This window comes from Orycteropus afer, unplaced genomic scaffold, assembly GCF_000298275.1.
Source record: "Orycteropus afer afer isolate SDZICR_OR568_19922 unplaced genomic scaffold, OryAfe1.0 scaffold00048, whole genome shotgun sequence".
NCBI classification, from domain to species: Eukaryota; Metazoa; Chordata; class Mammalia; order Tubulidentata; family Orycteropodidae; genus Orycteropus; species Orycteropus afer.
The window spans coordinates 5,928,742-5,940,363 of record NW_006921635.1 but is presented as its reverse complement, the minus strand read 5'-3'; the positions used below and the strand labels follow the sequence as shown (position 1 = coordinate 5,940,363).

Here is an 11,622-nt window from a genome sequence, read left to right as displayed (position 1 = left end):
CTAGGACTGATTGTTTCCATTAATTTTGGTTTTCTTCTTTCTTCTTGACGAGGAGAGACCCGTTGTTGCAATATCTAATACTCATATGCTCTTAGTATTTAAGACAAGAAAAACTTGTCACTAAGGAAAATTGTTTTTATGTTTTATACTTGATTTCTTTTTAGAAACAATTGTGGATGTTTATAATACTTATGGAAAGAAATGGCAAACGTATTAATAAGGATCATTTAAAATGATATGATATTAAAAATTCATAACTGAAATACCAAGCTCCTTCTTTTAGGAGTAGTATTAGATGTACAATATTTAGTGTATACTCTTGATTGTTAGTGAGACTTAATGTACTTTTACTATATTATTTCAACCATTTTACTTTCCCTGATGCCACTTTTACCCAGATCCCTTTTCACAGGCCTATGCCCACAATGTTTCTCTCACCAAACCCTTCCTTCTCAGTGGTCAACATCACAGTGATATCAACAGCGATGTTATTTTGCCTATGTGGAAGACAAGGGACCTACATTGTTAGCTGAGCTGTGTAAGTTGTGTCTCAGTTGCTCCTGTACAGAACAGGACTTGGGTTTACCTTGGCGTAACAAAGGTTCAGGGCTCACTAAAAGCTTCTTCCACAAAGGCAAATTCTGCTTCCACCTCTAAATAGACAAAATCAGCGGAGGCTTTGAAACTTTTATATCATGTGACAGGTTTCAAACACCCATGATCTAGCTCATTGTTGAGGTTCAGGGTCAGCGTAGTTAGGCTTCACTCTCCACAGAAACCTGTGCAAATACATAGCTTTTCTCTAACACATGGTGTAATGTAACAGATCAAGTGTAATTATGGGGAAGTAGTTGTGAAATATTTGTCTCCTCACTGGAGAGTACCAGTGAGGAGCCATGAAAATTCTAGAAGCAGGGTAGAAACTTTTTTACAGTTCGTTTTTCAGCATTTTGCAAATTCATTCGTGGAGAAAGACTACTCTTTTTCTTTTTTCCTTTTGAAATACTTTCAGAAGACTTTTGGCCTTCAAAAGAAACCAACATTCTATTCAGGAATGAAATTTGGAGATATAAAAAGTTAATTTTTTCCAACTGAGTATATGCCTTTGTCTTATTGTTGGTAGAATGTGGCTTTTCAGTACATTGTTCTTGTTTAGTTTTTTCTTCCTTCCACTGGGCTACAGAGAAGGGAGTGGAGCCTAACTCCAGGTTAGAACATTCCCAAAGAGACTTTATGGGGGCAGGAAAGGATGTCATGTCAGGGCCAAGGAGAGAGGTGGCTTATCAGCCCTTCAGCGGTGGAGCATGACCCGTGGACTGCAGGAACATGAATAGCTGCAGCATCTAAGTGTGTTTTCTTCTCCCCGTGGTAATCTCCCTTTTTGTTTTTCCCCAAGTCTGGATAAAACTCTAGAACCTGGACTTGGCTGTGATGTGGGGAACTGAATGAAAGGTTTTGGTGTCTACTGGCCTGAGCCAGCCCAGAGAGAACAAAGCCACTCAGAAAGGCAGGTAAAGGATGGAAGAAGTCAAGGTCAGAGCATCCTGGGGCGGCCCCTGGCTGGGTCACGAGTGACCACCAACAAAGACTAGCGGGCCTTGTAAGCAGTCCTCAGAACCCCGGAATTTACTGGGCAGAGGAACCAGGCTGTCTTTGTGGAGGCGGCCACACATAATGCAGAACGGACTGTTATTGCCTCTGCTTTATAGGGATTTCAGACCCTCAGTTACACCTACCTGCTCACTCCTTCCACATGAAAACTGGTCATTCTTCCGCCATAGTCTACCCTAATGGCCTTTACCCGGCCCTTCATTCCCTGCTTTCTGCACATTTTTAAATCCATTTGACAGTTCACGAATATGCCTTATTGTCTTTAAAGATTTCCGTTAAATGACCAGTTAACCCGTGGCTGTTGAGTCAACTCCAAATCATGGTGACCCATGTGTGTCAGAGTAAAACTGTGTTCCATCGGGTTCGATAGCTCATATCATAGAAGGAGATCAGCCGGTGGACTCAAACTTCGAACCATTCAGTGAGCAGCTGAGCACATTAACTGCTTGCATCTCCCAGGGACCCTTCCATTAAATCATTGTGTATGTTGTTGTTAGTGCCATCTAGTCAATTTCGACTCATAGCAAAACTAGGAGTGGAACTGTGCCATAGTGTTTTCTAGGCTGTGACCTTCACATGAGTAGATTGCCAGATGTTTCTCCTTCAGAACCACTGGGTGGGTTTCAGCCACTAACCTTTTGATTAGCAGCTGAGCATGTAACCATTCCACCACCAGTGTTCTTATCTTCCCTTAAATTAAACCAAAAAACCAAATGCACTACTGTCGAGTCGGATCCGACTCATAGCGACCCCTCCTTCGGTGTCCGAGGTGGTATCACTACGGAAGTAGATTGCTCAACCTTCCTTCCAAGGAGTTGCTGGTGGGTCTGAACCACCAGCCTTCTGGTTAGCAGTCAAATGCCTTAGGCGCTACGCCACCAGAGCTCCCTCCCTTAAATTGTTGTTATGTGCCATCAAGTAGGACCCGACTCATAGTGACCCCTCCTTGGGTTTCCGAGGTGGTATCACTATTGAAGTAGATTGCCCAACCTTCCTTCTGAAGAGTGGCTGGTGAGTTTAAACCACCAGCGTAACTAAACCAAACCTAACCAAATCCTTTAGGAGCTCTGGTAGTATAGTGCCTAAGGAAGGAAGGTATCACTGCTTCCCTAGCAATACCACCTCAGAAACCCAAGGAGGGGTCGCTATGAGTCAGGTCCAACTCTAGAGCAGTGAGTTTGGCTTTTTGGAACCAAATCCTTTTCCAGAGTCGGTTCCAAAACATACCAAACCAAACCAAACTCACTGCCGTAAAGTCAATTTCAACTCATAGAGACCCCTCCTTGGGTTTCCCAGGCAGTATCTCTATGGCAGTAGATTGCCCAGTCTACCTTCTGAGGAGTGGCTGGTTGTTTGAACCACCAGCCTTCTGGTTAGCAGTCAGATGCCTTAGGAACTGTGCCACCAGAACTCCTTATGTATAAATGATCCCCTTATCTTGATAAGTTATTTTAAATATATGATGCTCATTGCCTTTTATTATCATCACCACCAGCATGCCCAGTAAGAAAGATGTACTCTCCTGGGTGCTTCTCATCAGAATCCTCCCCTTCTTTTTCAAAAGTCTCTAATGAGAAGTTTCATTTGTAGGCCTCCAATTTACCTAGTTTCTTCTTTGTTTTCAAAGCTCTAAGGTGACTCCCAGCCTGTAGCACAATTTCTCACTATGAATTTTGGTCTTTTGGCATAAACCATTCTGGGATTTGATTGCTAGAAAATTGCTACCAGATTTTGTGATCTGTTTTTCCTACTTTGTACTTAAAGTTATGCCCTTGGGGCTGAAAACTTGATTGAATTTTGTTTTGAAGCTTTAGTTTTGTTCCATGAGAAGTAATTATATACAGTTCATGAAATTGGAAACCAGATCTTGTCTTTCTTGTGTTTGTACTTTGCTGCTGCTATAGGGTAAGCAATACAAGACATGTTCAGAAGATATATCTTCATAGGCTGGTGCTCAGGAACAGCCCCTCACAGCACTCACTCAATGTGAGCAGTAGTTTGGTTGTTGCGTAGCTAGGGACTGGCAAGTGACGGCTTGGCCAGGAAAGGAATCTGGTGCCATATTTTAAAGTTGGCTGTGGTTGAATCGTTCACTTGGCAAATACTTATTCAATGTGTACAATATATTGAGCCCACAGAGCTGAACAAAAATGCAAATTACCACTCCATGATGTCAGGATCTAATCATAGAAAAGACATTTTAATCTATGATATGGTAGGTTCTGGAAGCGTAGTGCCTGAGGCACTTGACTGCTAACCAGAAGGCTGGCACTCACCAGCCACTCCTCGGAAGGAAGGTTGGGCAATCTACTTCCGTAGCGACACTACCTCAGAAACCCATGGAGGAGTCGCTATGAGTTGAGCCCAACTTGACAGCACATAACAACATGGTAGGTTCACAGTAGCGATCAGCATCCATTTGTAAGGTGTTCTTTTATTATTGTCATTGGAGAAAAGCCATCTTCTGGACAGCTGAGCTCATATTGAGTGTCTTCCCTCTCATTTACTCCACTTAAGTAAAGGCTCTTGGGGGAGTGGGGAATGTAGAGTCTGTCATACCTGGGAAGGCACCCCGGCTCCCCCTCTACTGGCTCTGTTGTTGTTGTTATGTGCCATTGAGTCGGACCCGACTCATAGTGACCCCTCCTTGGGTTTCCGAGGCAGTATCACTACGGAAGTAGAGTGCCCCATCTTCCTTCCGAGGAGTGGCTGGTGGGTTTGAACCGCCAGCCTTCTGGTTAGCAGTCAAGTGCCTTAGGCACTATGCTATCAGAGCTACTGGCTCTAGACTACTTTTACCATCTCTTTGGCATCTTCATGTACAAGATAAGGTCTGATAGACTGGTTTGGAGGAATAAATGAAGAAAATGAGTGTAAAGTTTAGCACAGTGTGTGGCACAGAATGAGTAATACTAATATCATACTCCTCTGTGCTCTCGTCATAAAAACATAATTACCACCTGAAAAGTTCCTTTGGAGTGTCAGTTGAGAATGTATTAACCTTATACAAGTGTGAGAAAAAAGTAAAGCAACAACAGTAAAAGAGAACAAAGAAACGAATACATCAAGAATGCCCTTCTTCCTGTACCAGGGGGCCCTTGGCCCTGCACTGATTGTCTTCCCTCACCAGTGCACCCAGATCCAGTATGGTCAGCCCTTCTGCATTAGATCTAACCCCTTCCACAAAGCCACCAAAGAAAAGGAGACCCAGTTATAGGCCACATGGAGACTGACGTAAAGCCTCATATGAAAATAGTTTTTTTATTTACTTTTTAAAAATCTCTTCTTATTTCATGAATAAACTTAACAGGGTAAATTGGGACAATTAATCACATAAACAACTTTCCTAAAGTAATACATAGTTGTGGTTGGAATGAAAAATCCTGCAATAATATGTATAGGTATAGATAATGCTGTATGTAAAACAACATATGTGGATGATGGCATACCCTAGAAAATGGTTTCGGGTGACTCAGTTGGCCCTATTGAGACAAAACATTGATAGGAATCCACATGAAATGTGGATTTCATATGAATAACATTCTGTCATGAAATGGGAAAATGGAAAAAAGTAAAACATTTTTTCATATATGATTTTACTTATATATATAATCAAATTACTACAATAATATTTGAAAAATCCCTCCTCTGTCGTGAGTTTGTTTCTGCAGACTTACGGTCTAGATCCGAGCCATCGAGGCCCACTTAACCTTGGCTTTACTGAGCCCCTTAGCTCACCCAGTGCATCAGATGTTTGATATATTTGGCTTCTTCCTTCTGCTAATCATTTTCTGCCTCTTGTTCTTCTTGTCCTCCGTCTATGGCTACTTCCTCTTCAGGTGCAGGCTCTTCTGGGGCTGCTTCTGGGGCATTTTCTACAGACTCTTGTTGGGTCTCTGAAGACTGCTTTCTGTCCCTCAGGATGGCAAAAATAAGTAGACCTAAAAATAATACAATAAGAAACAAGGGGAGTATGTGCACTGTCTTGCCAAGGCTTTGGTTTTCGTTTTCGTTCTCGTCCCGTCTGTGGGCATTAGCACCAACAGGACTGTGAATTCTTCTTTCACTTGCACGTCTGCTTTCAGCATCAGGATTCGTGGGGGGTCCACTGTCCACACTACCTCCATCTCCTGCTGCCCTGCAGTCGGGAGGGGCAAAGCCAGGCTCACAGTGGCAGTGTCTTAAATTGTTACACACTCCTTTCCCATTACACATTTCAGCTGGTTTGCAGCTGTAGTTCAACACCGCGTGATCCACGCAGGAGTGATTCATGCAGACTTTGTTTGGGGCACAGTAAGTTCCAGGCCGTATGTCTCCCTCATCAGGGATGTCAGAACCATTAAAGACATCCATGCTCCAGCACCAGTTATCTTCATAAGGGACTTGGATCAGTGTGTGTAGGGGTTTGATTGATGGTAAGTATGTAATATCTGTACATACAAGTTTCCCACAGAATATATCATCATCTATACACTTAATATAAACTGGGTCATTCTCTGAGGGACGGCCACAGTTCCCAAACCGGTCTCCTCTGCTGTTCATTGACTGGTAACAGTCTTCTGAGGCAGACCTGGCTTGGTGCCCATAAATAGCCACACACTGCTTATCAGGGTTCTTACACTGACCCCTAAAGCAGTAGTTAGTTCTGTCACAGGGTGTGCCATCTTGCTTATAGGTATCTGTAGGACATTCTTCAGAGTCACCATGACAGTACTCTGGGAGGTCACACTCATCCCCAGCAGGACGACACATGTATCCCTTCTTTCTCAGCTGGCACTCGGAGCAGCAGAGTCCTTCACTGCACTGTGTTCCTGGCTTCAGTTTGCATATTGGGTCACAACATGGGTGACTGTCACAGATAGGACCACAGTCACACTCCTCCATGTCCTCCACCACCCCATTTCCACAGATGGCATCCCTACGCGTGCGACCTTTGTGCCCTGGCTTGTTAAACAGACACGCCCCTTTGCGATCACGGAGAAACTGGTAAAAGAAGTTAGAGCTACAGTTGCTGAAGCCACTTTCTTTTGTGATATTTTGATGCATGAGGCAAAAGTACTTATCTTTACAAATGCAGGCCGAATGGTCGTGCTCAATACCCAAGTTGTGCCCCAGCTCGTGGACCATGAGTGCGGCAAACAGGAGGACATCCTCGTGATGGAAGGATTCAACAGCTGCTGCAAAATCACCGGAACAGGCACCGTTGAGAAATGCCCGTCCCACGTTCTGTCCAGGATGATGTCCGACAATCAGGTGGGCGACATCATGCTTCACACGCTGGAAGAGCTTCTGCTGTCTCCAGCGGTTGAAATTCCTGAGCGCAACTTGCAAGTCCACCGGGACTTCTATCAGGTCCCCCTCGGTCCAGATCTCCATCCCAGCCAGCACCACCTCTGTGTTTATTCCCTTAGTGAAGCTGTTGGCCAGAGCAATGATGTCCATCACTCCCTGGATTGTCTCACTGACGTTGCTGCCCCACATTTGGAAGCGCCGGTGGTTGACCACAATAAACATCTCCACGTACTTGGTGTGTGACCACAAGTAGGAAGGTGCCTGTCGGTGACGAGGCTTCCAGGTCCCTCGTTGCTGGCTGGTGGACACCCCTGGACTCCTGTCGGAGGTGACGCTACAGGAGCCTGGAGCTTGGTGTGCCATGGTGTACAGCACATGTTCAAAATGTTTTGAAGACTCCATGGGCTCAATGCCATAGGACTGTCCCTCCTTAATCAGGATGCCCTTGAGGCCTGAACAGAGGCTGACAGAAACAAAAGAGCCTGGGGCGCCTTCTATGTAGCCTTCATGGTGGCAGTCCTGTGAGACGAAAGACACTTCTTGCCCCAGGATCCCGTTGTGGTAGCTGAATACTGGAAAGTTACTCACGAAATAGTCTTTCTTCACCTTCAAGTGAATCACCTGTTTCTGGCCCTGTATGTGTAGCATGTATGACGCCTCTTCTCCTGGGTCTTCCCTTCCCTTCGCTGTCAAACTCTGTGGGATGACAATTTCATAGGAGGAGTAATATTCCGATTTTATGTCACAGTACATGCTGGGCAGAAAAATCATTCTCAAGAACAACATGACCCCCATCTTGGCGCATGAAGGCACTGGTCCTGGCCCCAGCCTCAAGCCCTTCCTCTTGGAAGCCTGAGCCTGAAGTGCTCTTTCAGTCTCATTCATAATCACTCGGTTTTTCTGTGGAGAAGACAGGATGGCAGGGGAGTCTCTCACTGAGGCTGCCACTGACTTGGTCCAAGTGAATCAGTTGAGGAGGCAGGGCCTGTGGTCTGTCAGCAGCTCTCCCTGGCACGCTGACCATCAGAGACTCGGGTAGTAGACCCAGTTATATGCTGACTGCGTGAAGGGTGGCACCTGCCTACCTCTGAGAGTTACAGCCTCTTGCTGTGTGTCTTCCTGGTCTTTGTTATCCCTCTTATCCTTCAGAAAGTTTCCTTACTCTGTGACTTCCTTCCACAGTATCAGCTTCAGTGCTCCTGGGCTAAGCTCCTTTTGACATTATGGAGGGATGGGTCTTGAAGAAAGACTACAGACTCTGTAATACAAGACTGTACTTTGGGGGAGGAAACAACATCTCCATGCCTTCCTTACTCGGGCCTCACGGAACACCCCTCCCCCCCCCTCTTGTCGTCAGTTGCTCACCTGACTCCAGATGTTCCAGACCAGAGGGCTGGAGATCTCCTTGGAGGGCACACTCCATTGCCCAGTTCCTTTCTTCTGAAACTCTTATCTATAGCCCATGGCCCATCTTAACCCAGGTCATTCTTTTTCTCAGTGAGGCATTAAATGATGTGTATATCTCACAGGCCAGTCTGTTAGGTAAGACAAGTGAGGTGGATGCCTCGTGCCCCAAGATAGACTTGAGTGGGGCCATGATCCACACAGGGCAGGGATCTTACTAGTATTCTTGAACATTGTCAAAATTTATTATTTTGAGTTCTTTTTGTAACACTGTCCAAAAACGTCTGTGAGAGGTGTTAGAGTCCACATCCTGGGCTTGCCAGGCATTGCTTGGTTTTCTAGGCCCATACCCTGCTAGGGATGGCCCTGGCATATTGGTACCCCAAAATTATGTCTGTTGGAGACTGTTGTTTTTGTGTGCCATCGAGTTGATTCTGAGTCATGTTGTTGTTGTTGTTGTTAGGTGCTGTCTAGTTGGCGCCAACTGATAGTGACCCTACATACAAAAGAACAAAACACTGCCTGGTCCTGTACCATCCTCAAATCCATTGCTATGTTTGAGTCCATTGTTGCAGCCACTGTGTCAATCTGTCTCATTGAGGATCTCCCTTTTCTGCTGACCCTCTGCCCACAGCAGCCTTATAGGACGAGTAGTACTGCCCCCAGGGTTTCTTCGACTGTAATCTTTACAGGCACAGATGATCAGTTCTTTTCTTTTGCAGAGCTGCGGGTAGGTTCAAACTGCCAAACTGTAATTTAACAGCAGAGCACTTCACCATTTCTGCTAGGGCTAGGTATTCTAAAAGGCTCCCTTGTGTTAGAATATGATGTCCATATTGTTAGAGACCACTTCTCTTTGTTCTTCTTTATACCCCCAGCCCTACAAGAGTGCTTGTCCTTTCTTTGTTGGTTACCAGGGGTAGGAGGGGAGGGGAAGGAACACTGCAAAAATGAAAAAAAGATTATAAAGAGTGCTTGTTCTTGAGTAGATAAACATAAGTTATTTATTGAATGACTAAATGACTCATAAGTGCTAGAATGTCATGCAATGAGATACTGCATGTTACTTGTTTGTACTTGATTCAAATCATTAAAATTGTCTTCAGAAGACTCAACATGCTGACTGATTGCACACTTTTGATTCCAAAATTACTTCTTACAACATTTCACTGGTCAGTTCTCTCTCCTAATAAATTCTTACCTTGTATTTCACTGAGAAAAATAGAAGCAATGAAAAAACAACTTCCATATGATGAATCCACCTACATGTATATTTTCCTACTATTATAACCAATGAATTGTCCAGGATCCTATGTAAGACCGATTCTTTTACTTAGGTGTGGGATTCCCTTTGCTTTTAATTTATCAAGGACTTCACTCCTATACTTGTCCTGTCTCAATTTTACATGTCTGTATCTGTTTCTCCATTGGATCAGCCTTATTACTAGTGCCAGTTGCCATATCTCAGGCTGTAGTCTCTCTTATCTTTGTAAAACTGTCCCTTTTATCTCACCTTTCTCTCTAGTCACCATCCAATTTCTCATATCTGCTCTATAAGGAAATTCTTTGAAAAAGTATATATACTTGTCGTTGCCATTCTTCATCACCTGTGGGATATATTTAACATTTTTATTGTGACAGTTGGAGATACATGGAAAGGTTAAACAAAAAAACAAGTTTAAATTTTGGTGAATCATTACAAAGCTGTGAAACACTAATCCTGATCTAGTCATACCATTTTTGGTCAATTCTACAGAAGTCCCTCACGTGCTATACCCAATCACAAATCCCATTAGAGAACAATGTAATTCCATTTTACCTGTCTTTTAATTTATATCAGTACATGCAAATGCAATTTTATGTATGGCTTCTTTTATTCCCCACTGCATTTAATTTTTCTCCAGGTTATTGTGTTAAGCCATACTTCATCCTTTCCGTTGTGTAAATCCTTCTCAATTGACTATTCTATTCTCTGTAAAGACATGAGTACTTTTATTTAGAGAATACTATGAACATAATTGGCCAGGTAACCTTATGCAAATATGCACACCTTTCTAAAGTATATGCCTAGGAGATTTTCTAGGCCAGATTGTACAAGAGATCATTTAACAAGAAAATGACTACTTCTCACAATGGATACCAGAGGAATAGGCAGACACAGACCCTCTTCAATAAAGAAAAGAAAAAGCAGTTGACAGAGATACAGAAGATAATCCTGGAGCCCTGAGCTTTGAAAGGAACTATACAGAAGTGGATTAGGCACCAACTAGTGGAAAAACCTGAACAAAAACAGTGAGTGCAGATGAGGCAGGATGGACCCAGTTTCATCCCATCAAAATTTAGGGAGTGAAAAATCCCTCTCCCCATACTCCCCCTTCCTTCCTCCTGGACCAGACCAGCCATCCTTGATAGCCTTCTTATCTATGCATTCCAGCAACCTATACCCCTCCCATCTCCCTGTTTCTTCCCTGCCTCAGTTGTTTTCTGCTTCTGTAACACACTGCTGGCTTGTGTCCTTGAAAATAACCAACCACCCTTTTATCCCAAAGACCCCAGAAGAAGAGCCCCATAAAAACCCTATGTGGCCTTTGTTCAGGGCTCAGTCTCTGGATGCGAATCCACTGAGCCCAAGTACCGGTATAGTAAAGTCCTTCCTTTGCATCATACTGCTCAGTGTTGGCATTTCTCTCAGCAGCTCCGGTACCACAGCGATGGTCAGAGCTGCGGACTGTCAGCTACTCTGATGGGACCAACAGCCTGAATATTTCCAGGTGGTGTTGGGACCTGAGAATTGACCTAAATATCAGCTTTGGTCACTAAGGGCTGCAGGGATGACTGTGCTGATGGCCTATGACTAGGAAGGGAAACAGCAAGGAGGAGATAACCTGAGCTTTTGACTTTCTGCTGTCCAGAGGGCGCAGCCATTTTGATTGTTTACATGCAGCAGCCATTTTGGATATTTAAAGTGACTGAGGGTGCAGCCATTTTGAATCTTTATGAGTGGCAACCATTTTGGATTTTAAAGTGACAGCATTCTCATTCAGATTCCAGGGACCTAAGAATAGGCTGTGTTTGCGAAGGTCAGCAGTGATATATGAGAGGCTGACAACAGAAAAGGAGACAGGTGGTGAGTGTATAAGTGCTGTCAACTAGTGAATAGAGGAGCACAGCACAGTATCCTGCTTACATAGATAACATAAAAAGAAAACAAAAATCATGGGCAAGTCACTCCAACATACAATCACCAATTAAATAGAAACACAAAAATGTCACAATGCCTCGGAGACAACAGAGCATCACAGTCCACACAAAGAA

At 44.0% G+C, this 11,622-nt stretch overlaps 1 protein-coding gene across 1 annotated transcript; it reads right to left on the bottom strand.

The window, feature by feature from the left end:
* Positions 1–5,391: 5,391 nt before the first annotated feature.
* LOC103194840 (disintegrin and metalloproteinase domain-containing protein 1a-like) lies at positions 5,392–9,768 on the bottom strand. The gene is made up of 2 exons (XM_042780606.1): positions 9,694–9,768; positions 5,392–7,854 (listed from the first exon to the last, which is right to left on the bottom strand). Exons 1-2 carry the CDS (start codon positions 9,766–9,768, stop codon positions 5,392–5,394), a joined length of 2,538 nt encoding a protein of 845 aa, XP_042636540.1.
* Between the last annotated feature and the right edge of the window lie 1,854 nt (positions 9,769–11,622).

What these genes read in the sequence shown, in the direction of transcription:
- LOC103194840 (XM_042780606.1), bottom strand. Translation starts at nt 9,768, where the DNA reads ATGGCAACTGGCACTAGTAATAAGGCTGATCCAATGGAGAAACAGATA. An exon ending in GTAAAATTGAGACAGGACAA is followed by an intron (nt 7,855 to 9,693) that starts GTATAGGAGTGA and finishes ACTTGGACCAAG; the next exon opens with TCAGTGGCAGCCTCAGTGAG.